Source organism: Quercus robur, chromosome 6 (assembly GCF_932294415.1).
Source record: "Quercus robur chromosome 6, dhQueRobu3.1, whole genome shotgun sequence".
NCBI classification, from domain to species: domain Eukaryota; kingdom Viridiplantae; phylum Streptophyta; class Magnoliopsida; order Fagales; family Fagaceae; genus Quercus; species Quercus robur.
Window position 1 is genome coordinate 38,961,128 of NC_065539.1, and position 16,870 is coordinate 38,977,997.

At 36.4% G+C, this 16,870-nt stretch overlaps 1 protein-coding gene and 1 pseudogene across 1 annotated transcript; both read right to left on the reverse strand.

Moving 5' to 3' along the window:
- Nucleotides 1-318: 318 nt before the first annotated feature.
- LOC126690164 (uncharacterized) lies at nt 319-14,205 on the reverse strand (annotated as a pseudogene).
- On the reverse strand, nt 14,202-15,311 carry LOC126690165 (uncharacterized protein At4g02000-like). Its single transcript, XM_050385295.1, has one exon. It carries the CDS (start codon nt 15,309-15,311, stop codon nt 14,202-14,204), a length of 1,110 nt encoding a protein of 369 aa, XP_050241252.1.
- Nucleotides 15,312-16,870: the final 1,559 nt, after the last annotated feature.

Here is a 16,870-nt window from a genome sequence, read left to right on the forward strand (position 1 = left end):
CCCTTTTTTTTTTTTTTTTTTCTCCTCAAATGAGAAACGGGCCTCTTTTCTTCTGCTGCTGCAACCTAAAGATATGGTGACTTAAATGTGAGAAACGGTTTTTTTTTTTTTTTTTTTCCTTCTTCAGATGAGAACACAATATTATATACTTTGTTTTTTTTTTATTTCTTTTATTTTATTTTTTTTTTCATCAGATGAGAACACAATATTATATACTATATTATTGCTACTTGGGGGCCCTCTTACATGTGGGGGCCTTAGGCGACCGCCTAGCTCGCCTATAGGTTCAGCCGGCCCTGAATACTTACATAGTCAGCTTCAAAGCTTGAAATGTGCTAGTCTGGAGGTCCCCTCAAGCCCTTTAGAATAGATATATGTGAGATATTCTTCAATACCAGTTTGGCGGTAGATGGGGGTTTTCCTCTATGAGCAACTCATTGATCAGATCATACAGTCTCAGGGTACTATCTTGCTCAGAATGTGTTCTGAAAAAATTGGACACAAATTCTAGGACCTACTTTATTTGCTAGTACTCTAAGTCTATGATACACGCTTTTGAACTTATAGTTTGAGATTAGCTGCATAAACAATAATCTTATCTGCTCAATAACGTGATTATTGTTGGTTTTAATTAACTCAACTGGTAAAGTCTCTGTTGAGAACCATTTTTTCAGCTTATGTGGCATTACTTCATTGGCAACCCATGCCATATCAACATATTATTGATTTTTTGAGTAAATCTATTTAAAACCCAAAATAAGCTCATATCTCATTTCTACTACATGGATTGGGCTCACATGGCTTGCGAGATCCTTACTTCAAGAGGCAGAATCATGGTCCACATTTCCTCTTCATCAATTGGGATCATAACCCCACAACATCATCAACATCAACATATGGATTGGGGTTAAGCAATGAATCAAAGCTCACGGCCCATATTATCTCTCTTACACTCATGGCAAGTGGCTTCTTCAACAAGAGCCCATGTTTACACAAAATGACAACAAAATCCGAGGTATGTCATCTCATCTTCGGCTTATGATCCGAGCTCATAAGTCTCTTTGGGGAAACTTTGGGAGTCGTGGTTCGGAGGGCCAAGAGATATGTTCAGTAAAGTTCCAGCGGTTTAAATTTGATAAAAGAGACATGTTGCTTGGCGTGTCTTCTCCAACTCCCTGAACTTTGACGAATTCGTGTGTAGCGGGTAACATATGGTAAGCATCTCTTATCACATAGCACTTTAGATGATAAAATTTCTCATTACTCTTTTCCTAAAACTTAATATTCATCATGTGATAAATACTCAATATCTCTAGTCATCTGACTGCTGAGAAAATAACTGTTCATTCAATCCCCAACTATTGCTATACAAATTTAGAAACTTCATCATATTATTCTACATGATCTCATTACTTATTTCCGTTAAAATCCAACTCAAACACATGACCTAATCTGATTGGCTATCTTTAATCTCCAACTATATACAAAATATTCATGATATCTCTCATATCTAGTTGTTGTCTGCCACAATCAGACCATATATTTCTCTGCCAGCTGCTAGAGCAGAGCTTTAAATACTCTTCTTGCTTACCAAGATTATGTCATAACACAATGAGACTTTGATTAAATCTCTAAAACTTCATTAACTTTCAACCAATCCTTCTATTACTTGCTAAAAATGTGTTGTAATGGAACCTTGGACCAAAAACACAAACACCCAAAAAAGGAAAAATTTCCAACTGAACCCTAGCAGTGTATTCAGCGCTTAACACCTGGCTGTAAGTGATATCATCAGCCATTTAATGTTGAAATCCTAGCAACCAGCTGCTATACCCAAAATATCAAGATACCCTTGAAAGAGATCTTACCATTTTTCAGCCAAATCCATTAAATGACCTCTCCAACAGCTTGAAATCACCCAACTGACCTCATTTGCTTCTGCCCAAAGCAAACAGCTGTTTTATGATAGCTGTCTCAGGATAGTTATCATAGCTTTTCCCTGACATCTGGAACAACTTTTTCAGAACAGTTGTGACAGCCTTTTCAGAACAGCTGTGACAGCTAACCCAGCAGTCTGAGCATTACTGATTTTTCCAAATTTGGCTAAAGCCAAAACCAACTAAAGTAACTACCTTTCTCTTGCTAAAATACTTTTCTTTTCTGCTACTCTTTCCTCAGTAGCTCTTACCTGAAACAGCAAGAATACCTTAAAGCTAAACATACCATTTTTGGCCAAATCTTAAGATAGATTCTCTGAAAATTCATTGCTATTTGGGCCAAATTTTGGCTGATATTCTTTACTAAAATACCCCCTTAAACTCAGCTCTAAAGGGGACCCTTCATCAACACCTCAAAGGGGGTCACTAATGGAGAAGAACAACTCTCTCATAAAACTTCTCTATTCTCTCTCCCTCTAAGGATCTTCTTAAGCTCTCAATGAAGTACTGAGATTTTCGGTTTTTAATTCCCAAATTAGAAACTAAACTCTCCAGCCCTTAATCCATAAATGCCCTTTATAAGCCCTCATAAATCCCCCCAGCAGAAAATCCCAACAATAAATCTCAACAACATTGCTAAACACACTACGACACTATTACCCCTCTTATTCTCATTCTCTCACTCTCCATATCCAGAAAATATGTCTATATTACTGCTCCTATCTCCAAATACCTAAACACATCTCCATTCTCTTCTCTTACAAAATCTGTCCTCTTGGAAATCAATCTCTACAACTTCTCCTGCAGTTATAATCCTACATTTTTACTATGTTTAACCTTCATATCTCTCATACTTCCATATATTATATATATTACAAATATTAAATCTCACAACACATCTATATCTTTTGTCATCTCCACACTTCTCAAGAGATATCAAACACTCATACTAAAAGCCCTTCTCATAGAAGGCATGAACTTCCTAAAGCCATTCTCCTAGAAGGCACAAATCTATCTTTCATAAAGCCCTTCTCTTAGAAGACACAAATACTCCATACAAAAGTCTTTCTCATGAAAGGCAACACTATTCATAACTTCACAACAACTAAAAGAGCATTGTCAAGGGAAAAACTCATTTAAGTGCACAATATGAGGGACAAGCTTAACCAACCCCTACACACAGCTGGAAATACTCTCTCTCCCATAAGTTGCACATATTTTTCCCCTTCAATCTTGAAGTTATCATGGCAAACAGCCTCTCTACCACTGGGGTCACTCTGCTGGGATATTATTAACTAACAGAAGCTGTACAGCTGGGGCTGCAAACCATTAGAGATAAGTGACTCTGCTTCCATATCTTTAAATTTACTGTTGAGTTATAAGACTTTATGTTTAAATGTATTAGAACTTCAATTTGTAATGTTGGCAAACCATGATCAAAACGTTTTAGTCTTTGTTTTCGACTTGCTTAAAGTGTGTTTATATGTAAAGCTGGAATCGAGTGTTCTGCAGGATTTATTATGTAAATCTACCTAGCTCGATCGATCGAAAATTAAACTTGATCGATCAAAGCTCGTGCAAATTATTTTTTTGCAGAATTTTCCAACTCAGTCCAATCTCATTTGACGTGTAGGATTTTATGTTTTACCTTAAGTATAAAAGGAAAAACCCTTGCCACGTTTTTAGTGTTGCTCCTTATGTTGTGTGTGTAAATCTTTTGTGAGATCAAGAGGTGGTTGCCTTCACACATACTTACAGTTTCCAAGTTTCAAGATTATGTTAAGAACTTAGTGATCGATTCAGTTACTGCATTCAAGAGCTTAAAGATACACAAGCAGGTGTGCTTGTGCTTGCTAGGAATTCAAGAAAGAAGTAGTCCGTGGACTCGGAGCTATCACATAGTCGTGGTAGTAAGTTTTCCACTCGATGTAGCAATAGGATGTTAGTGGTCTAAGTCGCTATTGTGTAAATTTCAATTCTTTCATAGTGGATTCAGTTTTACCTTGAGGATAGTTAAGTTAAATCCTTCCCAGGTTTTTTACCGGTTTGGTTTTTCTGGGTTAACATATCATTGTGTTATTTATTTTCTGCACTTGTCAATGATATGATTTGTATGTGTTAACGCAGATCTGTATAATTTACCTAAGTTAATCACTTGGCTAAATAACTAGGTTAATCAGGTTGTATTTTAAGGGGTCTAAAAACAAACATTTACACAATTGAATATATGATTACTTCACATTTAAATACATATTACTTTATTCCAACTACTATTATAACTATTAACCAAGGCTTAAACTCATTTAAATGCATGATAAAAGGGGCAGGCTTAATTAGCTTCTACCGCTGGCATAAATCACATATTTTATTCTTTTATTACTTTATTTAAATATTCTTTCTAAATTTTTTTTTTAATTCTTTCTGTTTTATTGTTCCCAATGTTGTTGAAGAGATAGAAATGAGAGAAAGTTTGAATATTTATCAATCTCCCTGTACGCTACTATTATTAGAATGTTACTATAACTTATACCAAATTTATTTGGTATTTTACACATTTAATGGGGGTGATTTTTGTGTTTGATGTACAAAATACTAAAAATTTAACATTTAACACATTTGATGCTAATGCTCTAACAACAAATTTCTTGACGTAGGGTCACTCTTAAGTCTATTAGTTATCCCACTAATCATACTGACATGCGTTTTATACATAATTCTCCATATAACTCAGCTTTGGAACATCCAAGTTAACTTGTCAAGTGAGGTCATAATATTCACTGCCTTTAGACACATAAAAATCAAGAAACAAAACAAAAAAAGGTGTAATCTTATTAGTGAAGTACACTTGCTTGCATCATATCTTCCAGGTTCACTGCTAGAGATCTGCGTATGGGCGTAACATTACGATTTGATTGGTGATTTTAAACAATAGTTTTCAGTATTTAAACACTGAAAACTGTTGTTTTCAAAAAGAATAAACCCATTGATTTTGATGGAGGACTTGAAGGCCACCCAATTGGTCTTGTAAAACCACTGTGAGGAATGCACTGTCGGTGTGTTTGGCATTGCCCAAAGTCAAATGTGGTTCGGGGCATGCTGTGTAGCATTGGCACACACTGTTAAGTCCATCGGCACAACCTATGTCTTTGAGGTGATTGGGATTGAGCTCAAGTGCTTCTGATAGCAACTCAAGTATAGTAATCCCTAATTTCATTACTTTGTTTGAGTAATCAATCAATATATCCCTGCAAGTTCATCAATGTCATGCAATAAAAATAATTCTATGAAAATATGTCATTGAAAGGAAATACACATGCCATGAGTTTTGTGGTTGAATTGGTCATGATATTTCCAATAGAGATATCTTAGATTCTTATGTTCATAACTCCCTTTATTTATGATAGCAATTATTGGATCATAAAAGAAAAAAGAAGAAGAAGAAGGAATAGACATATAATTATGGTTATTAAGATCAAGGTCTTAATAGGAGATATCGAGAATCATAAATCATAATTTTATTTAAGAGTTATGTTAAAGGGTGTCTTTATGACAATTGTTAATAAATCATAATAGGAAAGTTTTGACACCATTTTTATAGAAAATATAAAAAGTTATTAATAAAATTAATTATTTTATCACTTTCTCATAAAATGTTTCTAAAAATAGTTCCTAAACAGGAATTCGTTAACATTTCCCTCTATTTAAAATAAAAAGTTAAAAACCATCAATAAATAGGATGTGTTCATGTAAGATAAACATAGATGATAAACTCTTCTATAATATAAAATAAGAATAAGAATAATCAATCATGATGATTTTTTTTTTTTTTGAGGAAACGGTAATACTTATTAGAACACACAAACATAAAAGTAATATATAGAGTTTTTTAAACAGACTTATAATACATTATATAATCAGAATACCATTACAAAATGGCCTAACTTTTTGAGCTAATAGAAAATTTTAGTAGGTAAAATATCAGTTAAGGCAAGATATTTACCTTAAAAAATGATGGATTTGTTGCAAAAAGTCTTATAAAAATTATTTTTTTTAAAGTTGAGCTCAAATACTTAAACAATTAGTTGTAAAAGTGTCAAAAGTAAATAAAGATGTATGATCAAGATTGTATAACAATTCTAAGAGAGTAGGAGCTCTAAAGGAAACCTTCAAAAGAAAAAAGCTAGTGCGTTTATCATCTACCTACAAACTTCTGGTAATTCTTCTGGATTAGGAGGACAAGGTGCCATAACACAGCTCAAGGAATCTCTCCGGTTAGCTGCTGGTGACTGATAGAAATCAAAATTGTTCTGATAAATCACCTTTTTTGTTTCATCATGCATATAAAAATTTTTCCGACCTTCAAGGTCTTGATCATTAAATCTATGTACACCTCCGATCATCTCATCCAAAACTCTTGCCTGAATTCCATGACTGACTACTTGGAAGAAACCCCACTTCTCACAAGCATCTCAAATTTTGTCAATGACAAGAGAATGTAGACTTGAATCTATTATGATCCTTGTCCCACAAGAATTAAGTATAAACTTAAACATGTGTTTATAAGCTATTGGACACCCTCTCCTTACAAGCTAGTTTTCAAGGGTGAGTTTTACCCATAAGTTTGTATTAGAATCTTCATGAATGCCTTGAAAGTCTATGATTGGTATGGGATCAGTTTGAGTATAAGTGCTTCTTGGGTATGAATCTTTATTATTCTCGATCAGTTTTTTCTTCGTCACTCTCAATTTTCCAACAATCTAAACCTCCACCAATTATTGCTTGGCTCAGTCACCATCAACCATTTAAAAAAAAAAAAAAAAAATCATTCCTACCACAAACACACGCACCATACAAGGTGTTGCATGGTACTTTGAATCAAGCAATTATGGAGGCCTTGAAGTAGGGGGCTCGATATAGTTGGGAACCTAAGGTGATAATTTTAAGTGGAGTCTTTGTATTTAAATATTAATTCAATAAATATTTTTAATGAAACCAATGTTAATTTGATGATTTTTTTATTATAAAAAATTTGAATTAATACTATTCAACTAAAGTTATTTTCATATAGAGAATCAAATATCATGTTTTAAGAAAATAATTTTTTTTTTCCTTTTATAGATTTTCAATACAAGTTTCTATTTTTTATCTCAAAAAAATAATAATTCATTTTTTTTAAAAAGAAAATTTATTATTCTTTTAGAAGAAAGGTTAATTTACTTTAGTTTTTGTATTGATTTTGGTATTAAGAAAGAGATATAGATTGTTTGGTGTGTGGTTATGTAAAAGATTAGGTGGGTAATATTGAAAATATATTGTGTAGAATATTAATAACTTACAAAAATTAAAGCATAAAAAAATTTTGCCCCAAAATGTTTATGATTTTCAATTGGGTTGAGTTTTTATTGTTATAATATTTTGGAGTCCTTTGGAGGTGAAAAAATAATACACAACCTCCGCTTTAAAAAAAAAAAAAAAAATTAACCTGATCTTATCTCTCTCTCTCTCTTCTTCTTCTTCTTCTTCTTTTTATTTTTTTTTATTTTTTATTTTTTATTTTTTTATTTTTTTAAAGAAAGAAAAAACACATAATCATTCAATATTGTAAAATGCTAATTGTACTACAACTTTTACTACATATAGCACACAAATTGATGTGGTGATGATTGTAATTGGTAGTCTTCAACAACATAATAATAAATGGAATTTTGAATTTAATTATTTTTTTAATTGGTTAAACAAAAATTTGTAATATATATATATATATATATATATATATAGAGAGAGAGAGAGAGAGAGAGAGAGAGAGAGAGAGAGAGAGAGAGAGAGAGAGAGAGAGATGATATGTCCACAACATTTTCACAACAAATTCTAAGTGACAAGTTGTTACTGGTTGTTATTATTGGGTCAAAAAAGTAATCTTAGTGTTAGGTTCAAATTTAAACGTACCAATAACAACTAACCACCTATGATTTGTTATAAAAATGTTGTGAAAATGTTGTGGACATAGCACCTCTCATATATATATATATAGTCAAAATTGAGAGAAAATTCAATTAGAATCTAATTTTGCCCCATGTGTCCCATCTAATTTAAATTTTTATAACAAGCTAGTTAATTCAGTGTAAAAGTTGGGATTCAATTAGAGTTTAATTTTGCGTCATGTGTTTCATATAATCTAAATTTTTAAATTTTTATGCCAAGTGAGTTAATTCAGTGTAGAAAACGAGAAGTTCAATATAAATAAACCATAAAAAACCTAATCATATATCTAACTCTATATATAAAATTAGTGGAAGAAAGAGTTTGAATGATTTTATATTTATGAGTCTTTTTTTTATTTTTTTGTAACTAAAAATAATTCAAATTTATAAGTCATTTATGTAATATACCATGACTATATATGGTCCAGTACTAACTAGGTAATATATATATATATATATATATATATATATATATATATATATCTAACCAATGCTTAGAGAAAATTCAATTAAAATCATAATTGGATTTTGCTTTTGTTAACTTTTCATATAAATTAAATTGTTTAGATTTTTGCTGTTATTTTTTCTCTAAACTAGTAAACATATTTTTTATAATGTTTCTATTTAGTTATTTTGTATGCCAGGGTCTTGAACATAACAAATTGTAATTAAGCTGAATGATCACATCCACCTATTCCCATCCAATTTAGGAGATACGACCAATTTATTATTTTATTTTATGTCGTATTTGGTAGAATTTCATGGATAGTGATTATGAATTGATATTGTATATATAGTATCAAATAATGATTTTTAAAATTATATATATTATAGCAGTGGAATGAGAAACTTGGCATAACTAATATTATGAAAATTGTAAGGAAAAACTATTTTAATACCTCCAAATGTCCTTATCAAACTAATATCCTATATGTTTTATAACCCAAGCTAACATCAATAGTACCATTACAATTCATCATTCCCGTGCATAAACACTAGTTACATACTAGTATTTATAATATCACTCTACAATTTTAAGCTTTTATAATGGGATTGGGGCATTTTTATAAATAGTAAAATTATTTAAAAAATTAAAATTAAAATTATTTTATTATTCAGCTTATTTTTGTTACTATTCATGGACTTCACTGCATTTTTTGGTACTACTCATGGGCTCTATTATACTATTTTAACTAACTTTTACATTTATTTATAGTATTTTCAATAATAAGTTTTCAGTTTCAATAAAATAAGTGGTATCCAAACGCATCCTTAAAACCTAACCTCTTAGGCCTAATTTATCCTAGGCCTGAGCGGCTCAGGCCTAATTTATCCCATATATGTGCGCCAAGTCCAATCTTAATTCTATGGGACCATGGAAAAGGAATGGTCCTTCTAAAGATGATTTCAAGACTTCGCTGTCATAAAATCATACCTTCAATTCAAGAGTTACATTGGGTCATGAAGGTTTTGAGGCTCATCAACAGTACAATTTGAATGGCCTACACAAAGGTTGAGCCAAAATGAAAGCGCACCCACTTTTTGTTTAATCAATTTCATCATAGAGGCCTATCAGACTTTATAAAGTTTTCAATAGCGATGATGACATGTCACATGGTGCTTTTGAGTTCTTTATTGTTGGTGCGGGTCCAGCGGTCTCGTTCTTTCTATACTTCTTACCAAATTGGGTGTCAATAAAATTAGGCTGAGCCTAGTTTTGCCCTTCTTTGTATGTAATAAGATACTTTCTGTGGTTGGGCTTATTCAAGATGAGTTCAAATCCTGTGGTGTTGTGATTTCATGTAATCATCTTTGTTTTTTGTTTTTGGTTTTTTCGTTATTTGTTATTTTGTCTTTGTTTTGGGGTGTGGGGGGAGTGCACTCTTACACGTGTCATGTGCTACACTCCTCAACCTCGATCAAACTTCAACCAGTGTAATATCTTCTTCCCTTCTTACAAAAGGATTTTACTATTCACACTTTTAACTTTTTCTCACTTTTATTTATTTATTTAATGATTGAGTCATTAAAAGCTATTGCATTAAGTGCAATATTCCCGGTCTCAATCCATATGTCCTCCAATTTTTTGTAGTTCAAATGTTCAATACCTGTTTGTGACATCCAAATTAAACATTATTCATTTTTTTAGCTTTTTTTTTTTTTTTTAGAAACCACCCCAAGACTAGGGGGGAGCAATTCATTCAAGGAAAATCAGAACAATATACAGCATATAAGTCCGGAGGAACATCCTCCATCCAGACTTGATAATCAGAAAAATTACAAGCCTTACGAGCCAAACCATGCGCAACTCTATTCCCTTGTCTGCGAGTGTGGCAGAAAGACACCTGTTGAAAGGATTTGGATAGAAGATTAATGTCATTCAGAATGTGACCAAAGCTTGAGGACATAAGTTCTCCCTTAATAATGGCTTTGATGATGAACTCCGAGTCACCTTCAAAGATTACCTTGGAGAAGTTCAGATCCTTTGCCAGGCAGATTGCACTGCGCGCAGCCAACACTTCCACTGTCTCTACAGAAGTAGGCAGGGGAATAGAATGTGTATAGGCAGCCATAACTAGACCTTGGTCGTTCCGGATAATGGCTCCCAAACCAGCAAGGCCTTTGGATGAGAAAGTGGCACCGTCAAAGTTAACCTTCATCCAACCCGAAGGAGGAGGAGACCATTTAGTTGGTTTGAATGTGGGAGGAGCACAATGAGGAGAGGAGGAAGCAAGCTGGAATTCCTGAAGGTTTTCAAGGGCCGTTGAGTTGATTTTCTCAATTGGAAGAACCTTATCACCCACACGGATCTGATTCCTTCGCGCCCAAATTAGCGCTACTGTCATGGCAAATAAATCCGATAGGTTATTATGATCCTGGCTTAGCTGAATGACATCCAGCAGAGAAGAGCAATTCACGGCAAGCTTTGATAACCATCTAAAATGGACCTGCCACACCGGATACAGACAAGAGCAGGACCAAAGAGCATGGAAAGAAGTTTCTTTTTTGTGAAAGCAGTGTGGGCAGGAGTCATCAGTCAGAATTTTCCTTTTCCTTAGGTTCACTCTAGTGGGAAGGGCCTCCGAACCAGCTCTCCAAAGGAGAGATTTAACTCTATTTGGAATTTTAAGGTTCCAAATACCTCTCCAAACTTTTTTTGACAGCAACAAGTCAGAGGAAGACGGCTCGTCATTCAGTTCACACTCCAGTAGCAATTTATACCCGGATTTGACGGAGTAAAGCCCATTAGAGTTCCTAGGCCAAAATAACACATCCTCACAGCTATCTAGGCTTAGAGGGATGGCTTTGATTAGAGAGGCTTCATGAGGCAAGAAGGAGGAGTCGAGCACATATTCACACCAGCAGCATTTATCATGGTCAATCAAAACAGAAACTTTAGCATCACAACTAAGAGGGCTGTAGGAGGAGATTACCTTTTGAGGCCGAGGGGTAGGAAGCCAGACATCATGGAAAATATGAATAGAGTCTCCATTGCCCACTCTCCATTGAAGGCCTTTTTTAATCACATCCCTGCCCTTCAAGATACTTTTCCAGGCAAAGGAACCGTTCCCTTCTTTGGCCTCAATAATGGAACCGTTGGGGAAGAACTTTGTTTTGAAAAACCGGTGGAAGAGAGAGTTATTATTGTCCAGCAGCCGCCAGACCTGTTTAGCAAGCATAGCTTCGTTGAATTTTTGAAGTTCTTTGAAACCCATGCCTCCAAGGTCTTTTGGCTTACAAAGAGCACTCCATTTGGTCCAGTGAATTTTCCTTTGATTCCCCCGCTGCCCCCACCAGAATTTCCTAATCAAGGACTCAATCTCCACGCAAAGGGTAGTTGGGATTTTGAAGCAACTCATCGCATAGGTTGGAATTGCCTGGATGACTGCCTTCAGGAGAATTTCACGCCCCGCTTGGGATAGCAACTGCTCCTTCCAGCCTTGGAGCTTAGCTAAAATCTTCTCTTTAATGAACCTCAAGCTTGCTTTTTTGTGTTTTCCAACTAAGGATGGGAGGTCGAGGTATTTCTCATGGTTTTTGACCTCTTGAACTCCCAAGAATTCCTTTATTTGGTTGAGAATGATTGGAGGGGTGGACTTGCTGAAAAAGAACCTAGTTTTGTTCCGGTTGAGCTGCTGCCTCGAGGCTTTCTCATAGACATTCAGTACGTTTTGGATGTTCTGGCATTCAGCGATAGAGGCTTTGCAGAAAACCAGGCTATCGTCTGCAAAAAATAGATGTGTTAATCTCGGGCCCTTCTTGCAAATGGAAACCCCTCGAATATGACCCTCCTCCGCCTCTTTATTTAATGATCCGTGAAGCCCTTCTGAGCAAATAAGAAATAGGTAAGGAGACAGTGGGTCTCCTTGCCTAAGACCACGAGAAGGAAGAAAAATGTCCGAAGGATCGCCATTGACTAGAATGGAGTAGCTGACCGAAGTGATACATTCCATAATAAGTGCAATCCACCTTATATCAAAGCCCATTTGCTTCATCATTCCCTCAAGAAAAACCCATTCCACGCGGTTGTAGGCCTTGCTCATATCCAACTTGAGAGCCATAAAGCCCGATTTTCCTTTTTGGTGGTTCTTCATGTAGTGGAGGGTTTCGAATGCCATGAGGATATTGTCCGTAATAAGTCTCCCTGCTTGAAAAGCACTCTGGTTTTTCGAAATCACTGCTGGAAGCACTGCCTTTAATCTATTTGCCAGGACTTTTGATACAAGTTTGTAAACAACATTACATAAACTAATTGGCCTAAATTCAGTAATAAATTCAGGAGATTTAACTTTAGGAATTAGAGTAATGTTGGTATGATTTATCTCAGTCGGAATTTTACAATTATTTAGGCAGTCAAGAACAGCAGAAGACACTTCATTATCAAAATGATTCCAAAAAGAGTGATAGAAGAGAGGCGGCATACCGTCGGGACCTGGGGCCGTAATGGGTTCCATCTGGTTAAGAGCTGCAGCAACTTCCTCCTTAGTGTACGGCTTGAGGAGTTGCTCATTCATTTCTGGAGTAACAGAGGGCTTGACAACCTCAAAGATTCTTGAAAGCTCTGTAGGGTGAGATGTTGTAAATAAGTAACGGAAGTAGCCCACTGCTATTTCTTTGATTTGCCTATCCTCTGTGCACCAAGCATTGGCTGAATTCCTGAGTCCGGAAATTTTGTTTCGACGAAACCTGTGGGAAGCCTTACTATGAAAATATCCCGTATTTCGGTCACCACACTTCAGAAACAGGGCACGCGCTCGTTGCTCCCACATTAGGCTCTCTTTATCCAGCAGCCCATTCAATTCGGATTTCAAATTCTTAACCACAGCATAATCCGCCTCCCCCTTCGCCACTGCCACCTCCGCTTTGTACAACAATTTCCCTTTTTTTTCAATTTGCTTCTTGATGCAACCGAAGGAGTTTTTACTCCAAACGGCAAGCTTTTCCCCACACTTTTTTATTTTCCCAGCAACTAACGGCATGCTAGCGGTCCCTGAACTTGAGCCCCAAGCAGACATAACCGTTTTGCTACATCCATTGTCTTTTAGCCACATTTGCTCAAATGTAAACGGTTGATTTGGGCAAGGGACAATTCCATCAAATTTAATTAAAATGGCTTTATGATCTGAAGAGTGAGTATTAAGGTGTCTAACCTTTGTTCCTGGGTAAAGGGCGAACCAACCATTTGTTGCAATTGCTCTGTCCAGCCGCTCAAGAACCAAACCCCCAGCTCTTTTACCTTTCCATGTAAATTTGTCCCCAACAAAACCAAGGTCCATGAATCCGCATTCATCAAGGACATCCCTGAACGCCGACATGAGAGACTCCCGCCTAGGACTGAAGCCAAGTTTTTCATGAGACCATAGGATCTCATTAAAATCCTCTGCGCATAACCAAGGGAGGGAAGAACGCCGATGAAGATCGCGGAGCAAGGACCACGTCTCGTGCTTTCTTGCCGCGTCGGCGAAGCCATATACACCAGAAAATCTCCATTGGCCGTTGTCTGCGTCACCCACAACGACATCGATGTGGTTTGGGGAGGATGAAACCACATCAATGCAAGCAGAGTTCTTCCAAAACAGAGCCAAACAACCAGACTTACCCGCACTTGGACTGATCCAACAATGATCAAATTTCAGGTCCGAACACAACTTTCTTAGCCTAGCTTCAGCTGACCACGTCTCGGCAAGGAACATGGCAGCGGGGTCTTGTGTGCGAGTGACTACCTCGAGCTCTTGGACTGTGCGTCGGTTCCCAAGCCCATGCACGCTGCAGCAAACCCAATTCATTGAGCTTGGCGGGGCTGAGGTTCAGCCGCCGCCGTTGGGAGAGGAGTTTCATTTTGCTTTGCACCGTCTAGCGCTCTGCGTTTGGAGGGGAGAGGGAGGAATTGTGAATCAGAGGAATTTCGTTTGCCTAAGGAAGTGTCCAGAGGATGACTATCACCAAACTGTGTTGGTCTTAATACACGGATCCACTTTCCACCTGCTTGGGCTTGTTTCTGAATTAGGCCAAGATCCACGTTAGTTAAATCATTAAAAGGGATGGGCTTATTGGGCTGAGTGACTAACCTTTTATTTAATGGGCCGGAGTGTTGGTCTGGAAGATAAGTGGAGTCCAGATTAGGGGCGGGATGATCAGCAATTGAATTTTGAAATTCTGATGCCTCACTGTCAAATCGACTGAGGTCCTTGTCGATGTCTCGGATTAGGTCCTCGAAATCCGGCTGGAATGGAGGATTTTGTGGGTGATCCTCCGATGTGCTTTCCGTTCCCTCAGGTGATATTGTGTCTAGAGTATCGGAGCACACCTTGAGAGACACAGTTGGTTTAGCGACATGGGAGGGTGGTTTTGGTGTGGACGTCAATGGAGGTTGGGGAAGGGGGGAGGACTGGTGCTGATTGGCTTTGTCGTTGGACTTCTTCGTAAAGAAGCCAGGAACCGAAACCACCTTTTTCCTGGAGACAAGAAAGGGAGGGGCACGAAGCCATGGACCGAATTGTTGGTCCTCTGTTTTAAGAGTACCTTCGCTGTCCATCCAAACCTCGCAGTCTCTGTCGACGTGCGAAAGGCAGCCACACCAGTAACAGAGATTGGCCAGTCTTTCGTATTTAAACGACACCCATTGTGATTTACCATCCTCTAAGGTAATAAGTCTTCCCCGGCATAGAGGTTGAGCGATATCGACCCGGACTCTTACTCTGATGAAACTACCTCCATCACAGTCTGGTGCATCTTCCGGGTGGAGGATGGTACCGATAGCTTCACAAATTTGTTCTGCCACTACTTTATTCCTGAAACGGATGGGAATGTCATATACTTGCACCCAAAAAGCGACCAAGGATTGATCGGATGATAGCACTGAGGCATCTTTGTCATATCGGGTTATAACCATAGCATGTTTGTCAAAGCTCTAAGGTTCCGCTGCTATTATTCGATCCACATCGGCCTTGTTGTCAAAAGAGAAGAGAACAACATGGTCTTCGATGTGTTTTATCTTGAACCCAGATTTTGTTCTCCAGAGGGGGGTGAAGGTGTTAGCTATAGCGTCCAAATTGAGAGGACGTTTGGTGAGGAATTTAGCTGCTATAGCGTGTACTGAGCTGGCTTGTTCTTTCTTCAAGCATAGGCCGGAACCTTCCCTTTCTGAAAGGGATAAGGATTTCCAGTGTTTGGTTAGAGCTTCCATTTTAGAGAGGAAGGTATTCGAGTCCCAGTGTTTCCCAAGTTCCCTGAAACAAAAACCCACTAGCCTTGCACTAAACTTGTTAGAGCAAGGGACTAAAGACTCCTTCCAATGAAGGGACGACAATGCCACGGCCTAACAGAAGTTTCCAGAGAAACCTTTGCTAGAGACGAGCAACCTGATGAAACGCGCATCTATCTTTTTAGCTTAATCAATGCAAAATTTGTCATCTTGTTCATGACTTTCTCTGTGACCTCATCCTCATCCACTATGTAGGTTTCTCAAGATTGCATTGGAAGATCATTCAATCCACTTTCTGACAAAAAGAAGATATTTTGTGTTTGATTCAAGATTGCATTGACACAATACTTGAACCAAAGACTTTTCAAAGGAAATCGAATTAGATGATTATTCTATTATATTAGAATATAAAGAAAGAGAATTGTACCCACTTGTTTATCAATGCAATTTTACAATTTTGAAACTATTTCAATTGTTTGATTTTCAAACTTAAAATTTTGTGTTTAATTGTTTACATTGAAGATATCGAAACAAAGACACATACACGAAAGCAAAGTAAGTAAATCCAGCAAATTGTAGCAAATTAATAATAGCTATGTCAACATTTTTCCTGCTCAATTAGCTCCAAAAAAAAAAAAAAAATACCTATTTCCTCTTACCCATTTTTTAATTATTAAATTAAAGTTTTGGCCCTTAAAAGTTTAGGGTATATTTATTTTGGCTTTTTACATTTTTAAAATTTTTATTTTGACCTCTTATGTCTGATTATTGTTTATATTAGACATGCTATCCATTTTCATTAAAATTATGTGACCATTATGATCCTCCATGTTCAATTATTTTATGAAACACTTGCTCTAAATTATTATGGAATGTAGGAACTTCATTGTTGTAGGTAGAAAAACATATTATGGATGGTTAAATTCCAAGTTCAATAGATCGAGACTCACATATTCACTTTTTCATATTTGACGTGGTTTTTTAAGTCTGCTGTACTTGTGTCTTTTTGAAAACCTAATGAAAAGCCTATATAAAGATCCATTAAGCACGAGTTATTAAGAGGTTAGAGACGCGGAAACCCTAAGCTTTTAAGAAAGTAGATCTAAGCCTCCACTTATTCAACTCGTGAGAGTTCGAAAGCAAATAGAGAACAATCAACACAGTGTTGCTATTTCCACAATGCAAATCTTTTATGAAGCCATAAAACAATCCAGTTATATCAAAGTTGCTCATCTAAACTTTCAAGT

Bases quoted from the DNA above. Each gene is read 5' to 3' on its own strand.
- LOC126690165 (XM_050385295.1), bottom strand. From the start codon at position 15,311: ATGGTTATAACCCGATATGACAAAGATGCCTCAGTGCTATCATCCGAT.